This window comes from Danio rerio, chromosome 9, assembly GCF_052040795.2.
Source record: "Danio rerio strain M-AB ecotype USA chromosome 9, GRCz13ab, whole genome shotgun sequence".
In the NCBI taxonomy this organism is placed as follows: domain Eukaryota; kingdom Metazoa; phylum Chordata; class Actinopteri; order Cypriniformes; family Danionidae; genus Danio; species Danio rerio.
Window position 1 is genome coordinate 58,580,001 of NC_141029.1, and position 18,222 is coordinate 58,598,222.

At 39.7% G+C, this 18,222-nt stretch overlaps 1 protein-coding gene and 1 long non-coding RNA gene across 8 annotated transcripts in view; both read right to left on the bottom strand.

The window, feature by feature from the left end:
- The window catches only part of LOC147835465 (uncharacterized), a 91,366-nt gene extending 89,936 nt beyond the window's left edge, over nt 1-1,430 (bottom strand). For all 5 annotated transcript variants that reach the window (XR_015500085.1, XR_015500088.1, XR_015500087.1 and 2 more), the window contains exon 1: nt 1,254-1,430. This is a non-coding gene — a long non-coding RNA (uncharacterized LOC147835465). The remainder of the gene's footprint in view (nt 1-1,253) is intronic.
- Nucleotides 1,431-10,097: 8,667 nt separating this feature from the next.
- The window catches only part of ccdc138 (coiled-coil domain containing 138), a 41,072-nt gene continuing 32,947 nt past the window's right edge, over nt 10,098-18,222 (bottom strand). For all 3 annotated transcript variants that reach the window (XM_087268529.1, XM_087268527.1, XM_087268528.1), the window contains exons 13-15: nt 16,821-16,997; nt 10,898-11,036; nt 10,098-10,423 (exon numbers count right to left, since the gene is read on the bottom strand). In XM_087268529.1, coding sequence (XP_087124655.1) covers nt 10,282-10,423; nt 10,898-11,036; nt 16,821-16,997 — 458 coding nt within the window. In that variant the 3' untranslated portion in view covers nt 10,098-10,281. The remainder of the gene's footprint in view (nt 10,424-10,897; nt 11,037-16,820; nt 16,998-18,222) is intronic.

An 18,222-nucleotide genomic window follows, 5' to 3' on the forward strand; every position in this document is an offset into this window, starting at 1 on the left:
ACACATACACACACACGCGTATATATATATATATATATATATATATATATATATATATATATATATATATATATATATATATATATATACAGTTGAAGTCAGAATTATTAGCCCCTTTAAGCTATATATTTTTTGCTTATCTCCAGAACAAACCATAAACGGGGTTTAATAATTCTGACTTCAAAATTAATGCTGAGGTAAGTTGGTTTATATTCAGACATTCTCTTTAATAATATAATGACAGAAAAGTATTCCTTGCAAATTCTAAATAGCAAAATCATATTTGCAACCAATGACTACGAGAGTACAGCATTGTTCAGTCAAACACAGTGCTAATGTTGTTTTGAAGTCATACATGCATATGCTCATTCAGATCAAATATTCAAAGTACACTGGTAAACAATGCAGAGACAGCTAAATGAACAAATGTGCGAATATAAAAGCAACATCACCTCTATGATGATGATGATGATACACAGATTAATGTGATGAACACTGTCCTGCTTGTATCTGTACAACACAAAGGTTTGATGTATAGCCTATGATGACATTAATCCTGCCAAAGAGGTAAAGTTGGTTTTATATTTACACATTCGGACTTTCCCCTTAATAATATAATTTATTTAAAGTATTATTTGCAAACTCCAAACAGTGAAATCATATTAGCAGCCGATGACTATCAAAATACAACATTGTTCACAGTCAAATAAACAGTGTTAATGTTGTTTTTAAGGCATCCTTGTATGCTAATTCTGATCGAATATTCAAAGTAACATGGTAAACAATATAGAGACTTCTAAATGAACGAATGTGCGAATATAAAACCAACTTTACGTCTATAATCCAGCCTTGTGTGCCTGTAATGATGCTTTACAGCGTGCATATTAAATACTCCGAATGTCAAACAAGATATATAGCTTCGGTTTCTGTAAATAGGCAGAATTTTATAATAATATGCGCTGTATTTGACGCCTTAGATGACGTAACCTCGTTGAATTAGCATGAAGCGCGGGATTTGAAGATCATCAAGAGTCATGCGCGGTCATGAGCAGCTCATATACACATGGAAACACTTTACATATCAGAGAGACATCAGAGCAGAGAAAACACATGACGTGAGCAGCTCTAAACAAGCCCGAAAGAGTGACAGCAAACAGAGAATACACACACACACACACCTGCAGTCATCATCTGAAAGACACAGGTGCGCGCGCGCGCGTGTGTGTGTGTGTGTGTGTGCAATGATCACTCACCTGTGTTTGCTGGATCTGCTGGGAAGTAGAAGCTGAAACTGAAGTCAATCGCATTCAATCCTCGTCTGTTCACACACTCGAGCACCCAGTAATGATTCTCAGAAGACAGCAGTGTGTGTGCAGACAGTCAACACTGCAACGCTGCGTGTGGCCCACAATGCCGTTCGGTTTCTGCTCAACCAATGCCCTAACTGGATCTGATAAATCAGCAGTGATTGTTTATTAATTAATGTTTACTTTCATTGACTCGTTATTTGAAGTCTTCCTTTTTAATCTTTTGATTTATCTTTTGTGTGACAACACAAATTAAATATACAGTAGAGAGAGAGAGGTGAGCAGTGATATAGTATAACCCATCATCTACCTGTCATTCATGAACTCAGTTAACAATAAACTAATAGATACAGAAATAAACACACATTAATTAATAATTACATAAATAAATAAATACATAAATTAGTTCATTGATTAATAATTACATGCATAAATAAGTCAATTCAATTTCTTTTTAGCTTAGTTCCTTTACTAATCAGGGGTCACCACAGCGGAATGAACCGCCAACTATTCCAGCATATGTTTTCCGCAGTGAATGCCCTTCCAGCTGCAACCCATCTCTGGGAAACACCCTTACACACACATACACTACAGCCAATATAGTTCATCAATTCCCCTTATATAATTGTGTAAACCCTTTATTTTTAAACCAATTAGTTGACCTAATACAAAGTGGGTGAACCTGTTGTTTTAAAGTAATTAGTTAACTTCACTTTCAGAAAATGTGTAAACCTGTAGGTTTTAAAGCGATTAATTGACCTAATTTTGATAAGTGAACCTGTTGTTTTTCAAGTGATTGTTTTGGGAGTATTCCTATTATTTTAACACATTTATTTGACTATTTTGTTAACAGTGAGTAAGACTTTTGTGTTAAAATGATTGTTTTTTTCTTAACTTAACACAATTAGTTGACTTCACCGTATAAAATAGTGTAGACCGACTGTTTTTTAAAGCGGCTCAAGTGAGAAAGCCTGTTGTTGTTAAACAATTAATTCACTTTTTCATGAGTAATACAACTGTTTTTAACACAATTAGTTGACTTTACCTCACAAAAGTGTGTAAACCCTTTATTTTTAAACTAGTTAGTTGATTTTAGTTAATACAGTGTGGGTGAACCTGTTGTTTTAAAGTAATTAGTTGACTTTACTTTCAGAAAATGTGTAAACCTGTAGGTTTTAAAGTGATTTGTTGGCCTAATTTTGCTAAGTTAGTGAACGTGTTGTTTATTGAGTGATCTTTTGTGAGTAATCCCACTATTTTAACACATTTACTTGACTGTTTTGTTAACAATGAGTAAGACTACTGTGTTTTTCTGTACAAATATTGTTTTTACCACAGTAATAGTGTAGACCGACTGTTTTTAAAGCAGTTCGTTGACTTTATTTTGTTAAAAGTGAGAAAACCTGTTGTTTTTAAGCAATGAATTAACTTTTTCATGAGCAGTACAACTGTTTTTAACACAATTAGTTGACTTTACCTCACAGAATTGTGTAAACCCTTTATTTTTAAACTAGTTAGTTGATTATATTAAATATAAAGTGGGTAAACCTGATGTTTTAAAGTATTTATTTAACTGCTGTCAGAAAATGTGTAAACCTGTAGGTTTTAAAGTGATGAGTTGGCCTAATTTTGATAAGTTAGTGAATGTGTTGTTTTTTTAAGTGATTTTTTTGTGAGTAATCCCACTATTTTAGCACATTTATTTGACTATTTAGTAGTACAACTGTTTTTAACACAATTAGTTGACTTTTCCTCACAAAATTGTGTAAACCCTTTATTTTTAAACCAGTTAGTTGATTTTAGTTAATACCGTGTGGGTAAACCTGTTGTTTTAAAGTAATTGGTTAACTTTTCTTTAAGAAACAAGTAAACCTGAAATGATTAATTAAATTAACTGTGCATAATCAGAGAGATTTTGTTAACCCAACTTTAGAGTTTCAGCAGATTTACTCAGTTTATTAAATGACATTTTCCAGCGAGAGATTTTCTGCAATCCTGTAAAACACATATGAACAGTAAATGAGGACAAACGGCCTGAAACAGAGCCTGCACCGCCGTCACGGTCAGCAGAGGATCTCCAGATATAAATCAGTGAAGCGGAGCTGCGAGACTCTTAAACACGCCACTAATGAAAAGAATAAATCAGGCCCTGACAGAGGAGTCGCAGCTACTTCAGCACAGCTTATTAAAACTAATGAAAGACACTCTGAAACCCAATCCTGCGCCTATAAAACATTCACTGCCTGGCATTTCAGTCTTCATATTTTACCAGCACACAGCCCGGATCAATGTCAGAGAAACACACTCCAGTCCTGGATAAACGCTTACATGACTTCAGCATCAGTGACCTGTGAGAGAGCAGCTCTCATGACCTCATTCATGAATGCATGCGCACCTGGAACTATAATTACTCTGTAAAATAATAAATAAGGTGAACCACTAAATTAAATACTAAACCGTTAAATGCATGTAATGTTGTGAATAAATCTCTTGTGGAAGGTGAATGAACTGATTTCCTAAACTGCTGCAGACTCTGACTGTATCAGTACATCTTTAAATAAACAGAAGAGCTCATGTGAAAACATGTTAAAGGACTTTACAGTATCAGACACACAGGTAATGTTCGTTTATGCATATACTAACATGAGTGAACAATGTTTATACAGCATTTATTAGTTATAGTTCATCATATACTAATGCATTAATGAACAACTGCACCTTCATTAGCATAATAAAGATGAATACTGTGTTAATCTATTATTGATTGTGTCCCATATTGTAGTGTTCCCACAAACTTGTTTATTTGTTTAGCCTTTTCAGACACACTTAGGCACACTTTGGCTCCATTAGTACCAACTGAGCATCAACGCCACAGCCTACCTGAGTATTGCTGCTGACCATGTCCATCCCTTTATGAGCACAGTGTCTCCATCTTCTGATGGCTACTTCCAGCAGGATAACGCAGCATGTCATAAAGCTCAATCATCTCAGACTGCTTTCTTGAACATGACGATGAGTTCACTGTACTCAAATGGCCTCCACAGTCACCAGAGCTCAATCCAATAGAGCAGCTTTGGGATGTGGTGGAACGGGAGATTGGCATCATGGATGTGCAGCCGACAAATCTGCAGCAACTTTGTGATGCTATCATGTCAATATGGAGCAAAATCTCTGAGGAATATTTCCAGTAGCTTGCTGAATCTCTGCCATGAAGGATTAAGGCAGATCTGAAGGTGAAAGGGGTCCGACCTGGTTCTAGTAAGGTGTACCTAATAAAGTGGCCAGTGAGTGTATATGGCACACAAGTTCAATATATTTTGCATATATAAAATTGATATATATATATATATATATATATATATATATATATATATATATATATATATATACTGAAATCATTCAAATGAAAAAAAGCATTAATGTTTATATATTTTTCCAACTACTGGAATAAAAAATATGTACATATTTTTCAAATATATTAGATATTTAATATATATAATTGTATTTTTAAGGAATTACAATCATTTATGGAACAGTTTGCTTGTACAACTTCGAATGATCCCCTGCTCACTCATTTGTCTGTTTTGGATTTTACCGTATTAATCAGTTGATCTGTTTTAATTGGTCTACCCATGCTACATTCAGCAGATGCTTCTACTTCTGGATCTTATATTATTATTATTTGCTGTTTATGTACAGTACTTTAGTCAGCCCCAGCTTTTTTATTTCAGCTTATTATTTCTTTTTTTGAATGTGCTTTATAAATTAAATAAACTTAAAATAATTATTTATATGAACACATGTATACATATCGTCAAGTTGGAATTATAAGGTGATTGGAATTATAAATGATTTTGAGATATTGAGCTTCAAAGTTTTGGCATTCCATAGCAAACAGTATGTGTGTAACATTTGTTTCTGAAATAAAACAAAAAAGTCTTAAAATGTAAACATCCCATAATGTAATTCAGTTGTTATTTAATAAGAATATGTAAATAACTCAATTTTGACAAAAATGTCAGATAGAACCTTACAATTCGAAGCTGACGATATATATATAAGTGGTTATTTTTGCAATAGATGTTGTATATGACACACACACACATATAAATATAAATATATATATATATAATATATATATATATATATATATATATATATATATATATATATATATATGTAACGAAATCCAATATGAACCTGTATGTGACGTGTGTAATTTGCATATTGCCATATATCAGTGTTTTATGTGGGCTGATGTGCAGTATTAGCTGAAGTCTGTCATTTCTATTCAATATTAAATTTCAATAGTTCAGCATTCCTTTTCTATTACATTCAAGACTGCTCATTATCTTGTGTCTGTGGTGTCGGTGCAGCAGGAGTGAGCAGATCACCTTAAACAAACACTGCAGTGCTGGAGAATCCATCGTCTCTCAGAGAGTCCACACTCTCCGTCAGCGCATGAGGATCAGACAGAGAGAGACTCCACAGCTCAGGGCTACTGCAGGATCATGAGTTTGCTAAAGAGAGTCAGAAGGTTTCTTCATTTCAGCAGGAACACATGTGATTGAGAACAGACGCTCGACTCGTACAAACCAAACCCTGCTGCATCTGGACTCAACATCAGCACTCAGGCCTGGAACTCATTCAGCTGCATCATGATGGTAAACAATGAGACCGAGAGAAGTGGCAGAGCAGATCCAGAAGGTCGTCCTGAAAACACAGAACCAACAGAAAAACCCTGGAGAACAGAAGGACACTGGAGAACCGACAGAAGAACACCGGAGAACCGACAGCAGGACACTGGAGAACCGACAGGATACGGGAGAACCGTCAAAAGGACACTGGAGAATCAACAAAAGGACACTGGAGAACCGACAGAAAGACACTGGAAGACCTGACAGAACGACACAGGAGAACTGACAGAAGGACACTGGAGAACCGACAGAAGGACACAGGAGAACCGACAGAAGGACACTGGAGAACCAACAGAAGGACACTGGAGAACCAACAGAAGGACACTGGAGAACCGACAGAAGGACACTGGAGAACTGACAGAAGGACACTGGAGAACCGACAGAAGGACACTGGAGAACCAACAGAAGGACACTGGAGAACCGACAGAAGGACACTGGAGAACCGACAGAAGGACACTGGAGAACTGACAGAAGGACACTGGAGAACCGACAGAAGGACACTGGAGAACTGACAAAAGGACACTGGAGAACCGACAGAAGGACACTGGAGAACTGACAGAAGGACACTGGAGAACTGACAGAAGGACACTGGAGGACTGACAGAAGGACACTGGAGAACTGACAGAAGGACACTGGAGAACTGACAGAAGGACACTGGAGAACTGACAGAAAGACACTGGAGGACTGACAGAACGACACAGGAGAACTGACAGAAGGACACTGGAGAACTGACAGAAGGACACTGGAAAACTGACAGAAGGACACTGGAGAACTGACAGAAAGACACTGGAGAACTGACAGAAGGACACTGGAGAACTGACAGAAGGACACAGGAGAACTGACAGAAAGACACAAGAGAACCGACAAAAGGACACTGGAGAACCGACAGAAGGACACTGGAGAACCGACAGAAGGACACAGGAGAACCGACAGAAGGACACTGGAGAACCAACAGAAGGACACTGGAGAACCGACAGAAGGACACTGGAGAACCGACAGAAGGACACTGGAGAACCGACAGAAGGACACTGGAGAACTGACTAAAGGACACTGGAGAACCGACAGAAGGACACTGGAGAACTGACAGAAGGACACTGGAGAACTGACAGAAGGACACTGGAGGACTGACAGAAGGACACTGGAGAACTGACAGAAGGACACTGGAGGACTGACAGAAGGACACTGGAAAACTGACAAAAGGACACTGGAGGACTGACAGAAGGACACTGGAAAACTGACAGAAGGACACTGGAGAACTGACAGAAAGACACTGGAGGACTGACAGAAGGACACTGGAAAACTGACAGAAGGACACTGGAGGACTGACAGAAGGACACTGGAGAACTGACAGAAAGACACTGGAGAACTGACAGAAGGACACTGGAGAACTGACAGAAAGACACTGGAGAACTGACAGAAAGACACTGGAGAACTGACAGAAGGACACTGGAGGACTGACAGAAGGACACTGGAAAACTGACAGAAGGACACTGGAGGACTGACAGAAGGACACTGGAGAACTGACAGAAGGACACTGGAGGACTGACAGAAGGACACTGGAGAACTGACAGAAGGACACTGGAGAACTGACAGAAAGACACTGGAGGACTGACAGAAGGACACTGGAGAACTGACAGAAAGACACTGGAGAACCGACAGAAAGACACTGGAGAACTGACAGAAGGACACTGGAAAACTGACAGAAGGACACTGGAGGACTGACAGAAGGACACTGGAGGACTGACAGAAGGACACTGGAAAACTGACAGAAGGACACTGGAGGACTGACAGAAGGACACTGGAGAACTGACAGAAAGACACTGGAGAACTGACAGAAGGACACTGGAGAACTGACAGAAAGACACTGGAGAACTGACAGAAAGACACTGGAGAACTGACAGAAGGACACTGGAGGACTGACAGAAGGACACTGGAAAACTGACAGAAGGACACTGGAGGACTGACAGAAGGACACTGGAGAACTGACAGAAGGACACTGGAGGACTGACAGAAGGACACTGGAGAACTGACAGAAGGACACTGGAGAACTGACAGAAAGACACTGGAAAACTGACAGAAGGACACTAGAGAACTGACAGAAGGACACTGGAGAACCGACAGAAAGACACTGGAGGACTGACAGAAGGACACTGGAAAACTGACAGAAGGACACTGGAGGACTGACAGAAGGACACTGGAGAACCGACAGAAGGACACTGGAGGACTGACAGAAGGACACTGGAAAACTGACAGAAGGACACTGGAGAACTGACAGAAAGACACTGGAGAACTGACAGAAGGACACTGGAGAACTGACAGAAGGACACTGGAGGACTGACAGAAGGACACTGGAGAACTGACAGAAAGACACTGGAGGACTGACAGAAGGACACTGGAGAACTGACAGAAGGACACTGGAGAACTGACAGAAGGACACTGGAGAACTGACAGAAAGACACTGGAGGACTGACAGAAAGACACTGGAGGACTGACAGAAGGACACTGGAGAACTGACAGAAGGACACTGGAGAACTGACAGAAGGACACTGGAGAACTGACAGAAGGACACTGGAGGACTGACAGAAGGACACTGGAGAACTGACAGAAAGACACTGGAGAACTGACAGAAGGACACTGGAGAACTGACAGAAGGACACTGGAGAACTGACAGAAAGACACTGGAGAACTGACAGAAAGACACTGGAGAACTGACAGAAAGACACTGGAGAACTGACAGAAGGACACTGGAGAACTGACAGAAGGACACTGGAGAACTGACAGAAGGACACTGGAGAACTGACAGAAGGACACTGGAGAACTGACAGAAAGACACTGGAGGACTGACAGAAGGACACTGGAAAACTGACAGAAGGACACTGGAGGACTGACAGAAGGACACTGGAAAACTGACAAAAGGACACTGGAGGACTGACAGAAGGACACTGGAAAACTGACAGAAGGACACTGGAGAACTGACAGAAAGACACTGGAGGACTGACAGAAGGACACTGGAAAACTGACAGAAGGACACTGGAGAACTGACAGAAAGACACTGGAGAACTGACAGAAGGACACTGGAGAACTGACAGAAGGACACTGGAAAACTGACAGAAAGACACTGGAGAACTGACAGAAGGACACTGGAGAACTGACAGAAAGACACTGGAGAACTGACAGAAGGACACTGGAGAACTGACAGAAAGACACTGGAGAACTGACAGAAGGACACTGGAGAACTGACAGAAAGACACTGGAGAACTGACAGAAGGACACTGGAGAACTGACAGAAGGACACTGGAGAACTGACAGAAAGACACTGGAGAACTGACAGAAGGACACTGGAGAACTGACAGAAAGACACTGGAAAACTGACAGAAAGACACTGGAGAACTGACAGAAGGACACTGGAGAACTGACAGAAAGACACTGGAAAACTGACAGAAGGACACTGGAGAACTGACAGAAAGACACTGGAGAACTGACAGAAGGACACTGGAAAACTGACAGAAAGACACTGGAGAACTGACAGAAAGACACTGGAAAACTGACAGAAGGACACTGGAGAACTGACAGAAAGACACTGGAGAACTGACAGAAAGACACTGGAGGACTGACAGAAGGACACTGGAGAACTGACAGAAAGACACTGGAAAACTGACAGAAGGACACTGGAGAACTGACAGAAAGACACTGGAGAACTGACAGAAGGACACTGGAGGACTGACAGAAGGACACTGGAGAACCAACAGAAGGACACTGGAGAACCGACAGAAGGTCACTGGAGAACTGACAGAAGGTCACTGGAGAACTGACAGAAGGTCACTGGAGAACTGACAGAAGGTCACTGGAGAACTGACAGAAGGACACTGGAGGACTGACAGAAGGTCACTGGAGAACTGACAGAAGGTCATTTAAGCTGCTTGGACATTGTCAAAAGCACTACAGCAGTAAAGATTAGTTCAGTATTTTGAGGCTGTGAGTTCTGATTTTGGGTGGATTCATCATGTCATCTTCCGACCTAATCAATCACAAATATACACAAACACACTTGGAGATAATATTAACAAATAGTCAAACCCACACTAGAGATATATTTCTGTTGAGGCAACTTTGCATTTATTAAATATAAACAGACATGATTAAATTTCATACAAATATAAATAAAAACATTCCAGGCACAGAGCTGCATGACACAGTGTTGATGAGCACATTATCAGCATGTTTGTGTATGTTTTGAAGTGTGTGTTTTTTCATGCTTTAAGCATGTTTTAAGTGTGTTATGAGCGTGTGAGCATGCCCAGATTGAGCAGAATGGAGCTCAGGTTCATGCTGATGAAGGCTTGACCGCGGTCGGTGGTTCTGTGCATCTCCTGCAGGAACAAGTGCAGTGACGCCGCTTCAAACAGACGCTTGTTCTTCCTGAAAAACAAACACCAAATCAGTGTATCTGCACAACAGCTGACCTCCAGAACACACACACACACACACACACACACACACACACAACCTTCAGCTCTCTTCATCCAGACTGACAGCAGGAGTGTTTCTGCTCTGTTTACATGCACAATCTGAAGCCCATCCTCCATAATCATGAGCATCAGCAGCTCCACACCGGTTCTGAACATGATCTCTTTATGCTTGTGAACATCTGATGACTTACTGGAGCCTTACACAAGCCTGTTCTGCTGCTCAGCATCTAAAGTTTTTCACATATTTTTATCTGTTTCTCTATGCGTTTCACCATCAATGCAAGTGTGTTGCCTCTTCTTGTTGAATCACTGAATGCCTCCTCTACTGTCAGTCTGCTAGATGACTAGTGTAAAGTGACCCCTCTCAGCCACTGTAGTCTGATGATGATGATGATGATGATAATGATGATGAAGACACACTGACCGGATGCAGGAGAGCTTCTGGAGGATCATGAGCATCTTCTCCAGCAGCGGCGGCTCCAGACGAGGGTTACGGAGGACCTGAGACACACAGCGGAAGAAACCCTCCGTGCTGCACTGATCCAGGAACAGCGGCAGCAGCGCTGAGGACACACGAGGGTTAGTGTTAAATAGTGTGTGTGTGTGTGTGTAGGTCAGTGGTTTACTGTGAGTCTGATCTCAGTCTTTCAGACTGCAGCTGATTTAGGATCAGTTCAGGGACATATGGAGCACATTATAGCAAAACACACACACACACACACTCACACACACTCAAACACATGGGAACTGCGCTCCAGTTAGAACACACACTTTATAAACTCAAACTAAACACACACTTAATAAACTCACACTGAACACACACTTTATAAACGCTGAGCTCCAGCTGTTGCAGAGTTTACAGGGGGAGGATTGTGGAAAGTGTGTGTTTTTATAGCATGTGTGTGTTTTAAAGTGTTCAGTGTGTGTGTATAAAGTGTGTGTTCAGTGTGTGTGTAAAGTGTGTGTTCAGTGTTTTAAAAGTGTTCAGTGTGTGTGTGTGTGTGTGTGTGTGTGTGTATATAAATTGTGTGTTCAGTGTGTGTGTAAAGTGTGTGTGTAAAGTGTGTGTGTATAAAGTGTGTTCAGTGTGTGTTTTAAGTGTTCAGTGTGTGTATGTGTGTGTATATAAATTGTGTGTTCAGTGTGTTTATAAAGTGTGTGTTCATTGTGTGTTTTAAAAGTGTTCAGTGTGTGTGTGTGTGTGTGTGTGTGTGTGTGTGTGTATATAAATTGTGTGTTCAGTGTGTGTGTAAAGTGTGTGTGTAAAGTGTGTGTGTATAAAGTGTGTTCAGTGTGTGTTTTAAGTGTTCAGTGTGTGTATGTGTGTGTATATAAATTGTGTGTTCAGTGTGTTTATAAAGTGTGTGTTCATTGTGTGTTTTAAAAGTGTTCAGTGTGTGTGTGTGTATATATTGTGTGTTCAGTGTGTGTGTATAAAGTGTGTGTTCAGTGTGTGTACAAAGTGTGTGTTCAGTGTGTGCGTATAAAGTGTGTGTTCAGTGTGTGTATAAAGTGTGTGTATAAAGTGTGTGTTCAGTGTGTGTATAAAGTGTGTGTGTATAAAGTGTGTGTGTATAAAGTGTGTGTTCAGTGTGTGTATAAAGTGTGTGTGTATAAAGTGTGTGTTCAGTGTGTGTATAAAGTGTGTGTGTATAAAGTGTGTGTGTATAAAGTGTGTGTTCAGTGTGTGTATAAAGTGTGTGTGTAAAAAGTGTGTGTTCAGTGTGTGTGCATAAGGTGTGTTCAGTGTTTGTGTATAAAGTATGTGTTCAGTGTTTGTGCTTTAAAAGTGTTCAGATTGTGTGTGTGTGTGTGTGTGTGTGTGTGTGTGTGTATAAAGTGTGTGTGTATAAAGTGTGTGTTCAGTGTGTGTGTGTGGTGTATAAAGTGTGTGTGTGTGTGTGTGTGTGTGTGTGTGTGTGTGTGTGTGTGTATAAAGTGTGTGTTCAGTGTGTGTATAAAGTGTGTGTGTATAAAGTGTGTGTTCAGTGTGTGTATAAAGTGTGTGTGTATAAAGTGTGTGTGTATAAAGTGTGTGTTCAGTGTGTGTATAAAGTGTGTGTGTATAAAGTGTGTGTTCAGTGTGTGTATAAAGTGTGTGTGTATAAAGTGTGTGTGTATAAAGTGTGTGTTCAGTGTGTGTATAAAGTGTGTGTGTAAAAAGTGTGTGTTCAGTGTGTGTGCATAAGGTGTGTTCAGTGTTTGTGTATAAAGTATGTGTTCAGTGTTTGTGCTTTAAAAGTGTTCAGATTGTGTGTGTGTGTGTGTGTGTGTGTGTGTGTGTGTATAAAGTGTGTGTGTATAAAGTGTGTGTTCAGTGTGTGTGTGTGGTGTATAAAGTGTGTGTGTGTGTGTGTGTGTGTGTGTGTGTGTGTGTGTGTATATAAAGTGTGTGTTCAGTGTGTGTGTGTGGTGTATAAAGTGTGTGTGTGTGTGTGTGTGTGTTTATAAACTGTGTGTTCAGTGTGTGTGTGTGGTGTATAAAGTGTGTGTGTGTGTGTGTGTATAAAGTGTGTGTTCAGTGTGTGTGTGTGGTGTATAAAGTGTGTGTGTGGTGTATAAAGTGTGTGTGTGTGTGTGTGTGTGTGTATAAAGTGTGTGTTCATTGTGTGTGCTTTAAAAGTGTTCAGTGTGTGTGTGTGTATAAAATGTGTGCGTTCAGTGTGTGTGTATATAAAGTGTGTGTTCTGTGTGAGTGTATAAAATGTGTGTGATTAGAGTGTGTGTGTATAAAGAGTGTGTGTTTAGTGTGTGTGCTTTAAGTGTTCAGTGTGTGTGTATAAAGTGTTTGTTTAGTGTGTGCTTTAAAAATGTGTGTTCAGTGTGTGTATAAAGTGTGTGTGTATAAAGTGTGTGTTCAGTGTGTGTATAAAGTGTGTGTATAAAGTGTGTGTTCAGTGTGTGTATAAAGTGTGTGTGTATAAAGTGTGTGTGTATAAAGTGTGTGTTCAGTGTGTGTATAAAGTGTGTGTGTAAAAAGTGTGTGTTCAGTGTGTGTGCATAAGGTGTGTTCAGTGTTTGTGTATAAAGTATGTGTTCAGTGTTTGTGCTTTAAAAGTGTTCAGATTGTTTGTGTGTGTGTGTGTGTGTATAAAGTGTGTGTGTATAAAGTGTGTATTCAGTGTGTGTGTGTGGTGTATAAAGTGTGTGTGTGTGTGTGTGTGTGTGTATATAAAGTGTGTGTTCAGTGTGTGTGTGTGGTGTATAAAGTGTGTGTGTGTGTGTGTGTGTGTGTGTTTATAAACTGTGTGTTCAGTGTGTGTGTGTGGTGTATAAAGTGTGTGTGTGTGTATAAAGTGTGTGTTCAGTGTGTGTGTGTGGTGTATAAAGTGTGTGTGTGTGTGTGGTGTATAAAGTGTGTGTGTGTGTGTGTGTGTATAAAGTGTGTGTTCAGTGTGTGTGCTTTAAAAGTGTTCAGCGTGTGTGTGTGTGTGTATAAAATGTGTGCGTTCAGTGTGTGTGTATATAAACTGTGTGTTCTGTGTGAGTGTATAAAATGTGTGTGATTAGAGTGTGTGTGTATAAAGAGTGTGTGTTTAGTGTGTGTGCTTTAAGTGTTCAGTGTGTGTGTATAAAGTGTTTGTTTAGTGTGTGCTTTAAAAATGTGTGTTCAGTGTGTGTATAAAGTGTGTGTGTATAAAGTGTGTGTTCAGTGTGTGTGTGTGGTGTATAAAGTGTGTGTGTGTGTGTGTTTATAAACTGTGTGTTCAGTGTGTGTGTGTGTGGTGTATAAAGTGTGTGTGTGTGTATAAAGTGTGTGTTCAGTGTGTGTGTGTGGTGTATAAAGTGTGTGTGTGTGTGTGGTGTATAAAGTGTGTGTGTGTGTGTGTGTGTATAAAGTGTGTGTTCAGTGTGTGTGCTTTAAAAGTGTTCAGCGTGTGTGTGTGTGTGTATAAAATGTGTGCGTTCAGTGTGTGTGTATATAAAGTGTGTGTTCTGTGTGAGTGTATAAAATGTGTGTGATTAGAGTGTGTGTGTATAAAGAGTGTGTGTTTAGTGTGTGTGCTTTAAGTGTTCAGTGTGTGTGTATAAAGTGTTTGTTTAGTGTGTGCTTTAAAAATGTGTGTTCAGTGTGTGTGCTTTAAAAGTGTTCAGTGTGTGTGTATAAAGTGTGTGTTCAGTGTGTGTGTATAAAGTGTGTGTGTATAAAGTGTGTGTTCAGTGTGTGTGTATAAAGTGTGTGTGTATAAAGTGTGTGTAAGCCATGTCGTAAAGCGCTGGCGATAATGAGGACACAGGAATGCTTCATTTACTGCGCTGAGCGAACACTTCATTACACTAATGAGGATTTAATTACAGCCATTATTAACGGCCGTGACGGAATCAAATAAACCTGCTGAAGTCAACACACGCTTTACACCAGCCTGAGTGATAATACTGCACACGAAACATTACAACCGTCTAAATAAACGCAGCAATAAATATCCAGATAATCAACCAATTAAATGCATTTACTGAAATAAAAACATTAATAAATTAAATAAAACTGAAAGTTTGTTAACATTACTATGAATATTAAATTAAACTCCAAACCTAAATATTAAATTAATAACATTAAATAATGCCAACCAAAATGTAAAAAAAACAAATAAAATTAAGTATAAATGTAATGCAATATCTCTACACTCACAGGCCACTTTATTAGGTACACCTGTCCAACTGCTCATTAATGCAATTTAGGCATGTAGACAGTTAGGCATCTACATTTCAGCATGTAGACATGCTCAAGAGGATCTGCTGCAATTCAGAGTGAGCATCAGAATGGGGAAGAAAGGGGATTTAAGAGACTTTGAACGTGGCATGGTTGTTGCTGCCAGACGGGCTGCTCTGAGTATTTCAGAAACTGCTGATCTACTGGGATTTTCACGCACAACCATCTCTAGGGTTTACAGAGAATGCTCCGACAAAGAGGAAATATCCAGTGAGCGGCAGCTCTGTGGGCGCAAATGCCTTGTTGATGAGGTCAGAGGTCAGAGGAGAATGGCCAGACTGGTTCCAGCTGATAGAAAGGCAACAGTAACTCAAATAAGCACTCGTTACAACCGAGCTCTGCAGAATTGCATCTCTGAACACACAACACGGCCAACCTTGAGGCGGATGGGCTACAGCAGCAGAAGAGCACACCGGGTGCCGCTCCTGTCAGCTAAGAACAGGAAACTGAGGCTACAATTCACACAGACTCACCAAAACTGGACAATAGAAGATTGGAGAAACGTTGCTGCTCTGATGAGTCTCCATTTCTGCTGACACATTCGGATGCTCGGCTCAGACAACATGAAAGCATGGATCATCCTGCCTTGTATCAGCGGTTCAGGCTGGTGGTGGTGGTGTAATGGTGTGGGGGAGATTTTCTTTGGGTCCATTAGTACCAATTGAGCATCAACGCCACAGCCTACCTGAGTATTGCTGCTGACCATGTCCATCCCTTTATGAGCACAGTGTCTCCATCTTCTGATGGCTACTTCCAGCAGGATAACGCAGCATGTCATAAAGCTCAATCATCTCAGACTGCTTTCTTGAACATGACGATGAGTTCACTGTACTCAAATGGCCTCCACAGTCACCAGAGCTCAATCCAATAGAGCAGCTTTGGGATGTGGTGGAACGGGAGATTGGCATCATGGATGTGCAGCCGACAAATCTGCAGCAACTGTGTGATGCTATCATGACAATATGGAGCAAAATCTCTGAGGAATTTTCCAGTAGCTTGCTGAATCTACAACACCAAGGATTAAGACAGATCTGAAGGCAAAAGGGGTCCGACCCGGCACTAGTAAGGTGTACCTAATAAAGTGGCCGGTGAGTGTATATATTAGTATATTAATGATATTCTATATATTAATGATATTTCATATATTACATTAAATAAACATCTATGAAATATGATGCAAAATAATTTTAAATAAATATAAATAATAACTAATAACAAATTATAATAGGTAAACACAAAGTTTAAGGCAAACTTATTGGCCCTCCTGTGAAATTATTATTATTTTGCAAATATTTCAACACATTTCTAAACATAACAGTGTTAATAACTCATCTCTAATAACTGATTTATTTTCTCTTTGTCATGATGACAGCACATAATATTAGACTACTGTAGATATTCTTCAAGACACTAGTATACAGCTTAAAGTGACATTTAAACTTCTGCAGACAATCCAAAACATCATTTCCTAAGGGGGTTAAAAATAAAAAAGCAGTAAAAGCATTAGGAAGTCCTGTACAGATTACCCGAACATCATTTGAAAAATATTTTTAAATGAATTAAATGTCTAGAGAGGATGAGATATTCTGCTTTTAACAGTAGATTAAAGGTTTACAGTAGTATCTGAGTTTCTCACGTGATTCTGCACTCATCTGCATCAGGACGTCCACAGATGGAGCCAGCAGCCCAGGACCACCAGCTCTCAGCAGAGCCAGAACCACCGGCAGAGCCTGGTACTCCAGGAACAGCATCTGTCCTTCATCAGTGCGAACCGCAGAGGACAACACGTCCACAGCCTGAGCCAGAACATCCACTGCAGCACACAACAAGAAGAGGAAGAAGATGAAGAGGAAGAACAACAGGATACAGGGTTATAGGGGTAGAAGATATAGGGTTATTTCTAGAAGGGATACAGCTGTGCCTGGAAGTTAACAATAATTATATTATTTAGTAAATTACCCATTATAATTGTGTTTTATTAACATCTACCCCTACCCTAAACCTCACAGTAAAGTAGAAACAGTAAATATATTGAGTATTATTTATATTATGTATTAAATGACCAATTAAATTGTATTTTATTAACATTTATCCCTATCCCAACCCTCACAGTAATGTCAAATCAGTAATTATACAAACTATTGTTCATATTATTTATTAAATTACACAATAATTGTATTTTATTGTCTACCCCCACCCCAACCCTAAACCAAATCCTTAAAGTTACAGTAAGTTTTAGGGCTGTGAATTTGCAAGGGCCTCACGATATGATACATATCTCGATACATGGGTCACGATACAATATATATTGCAATACAATAAATATTGTGATATATTGCAATAGTTTGTATTAGTATGTGTGTCATGTTATGTTGACAAATTGATAAAGTCAGAAGACGAATTATAATTCCAATTCCAATTTATTTTCGATCCATTTAAATTCATTAGAACTGCACAGTGTGATTGAACAGAGAACTCACTGTATTAAATGCATATTGTTATTAATCACTGAACTAAAATGAATATGCCACTAAAGTCACATATAAATGAAATAATTTATAAAACTAAAGCAAGTAAAAAAATTTTTTAAATGCATCAAGTAAACAAAACTGGAACACAGTGCTCTAATATTCGGTAAACTATTAGAAACTGCAGTGCGACTGACAGCATTGTGAACATTTTGCTGTGAAAATTGGTCGCACAGGTAAATTAATGGCATGCATGAAACATTTTACATGCAACATGCCGGCCAGCTGTGCTGCCATGGTCATGTTTGATGCATTGTCTGTTACAACGACAGGTCCTTCCAATTGATGTCCCATTCCTCCTATGCAGTTTTCAGTAACTCTGCAAGGCAGACGGAAGCTTTCCACCATGCTCACTTTGCTTACATCTGATTCCATACTATTTAGCGTTTTGATGATTGCAAGTTAGCGACATCTACTAGAGCAAAGAAAGAGGGTGTTTGGCCCAACTTGAATCGATACTTCGGGTTGAACTATCGATACATTATCGTGAAAGAAATTATCGCGATAGTT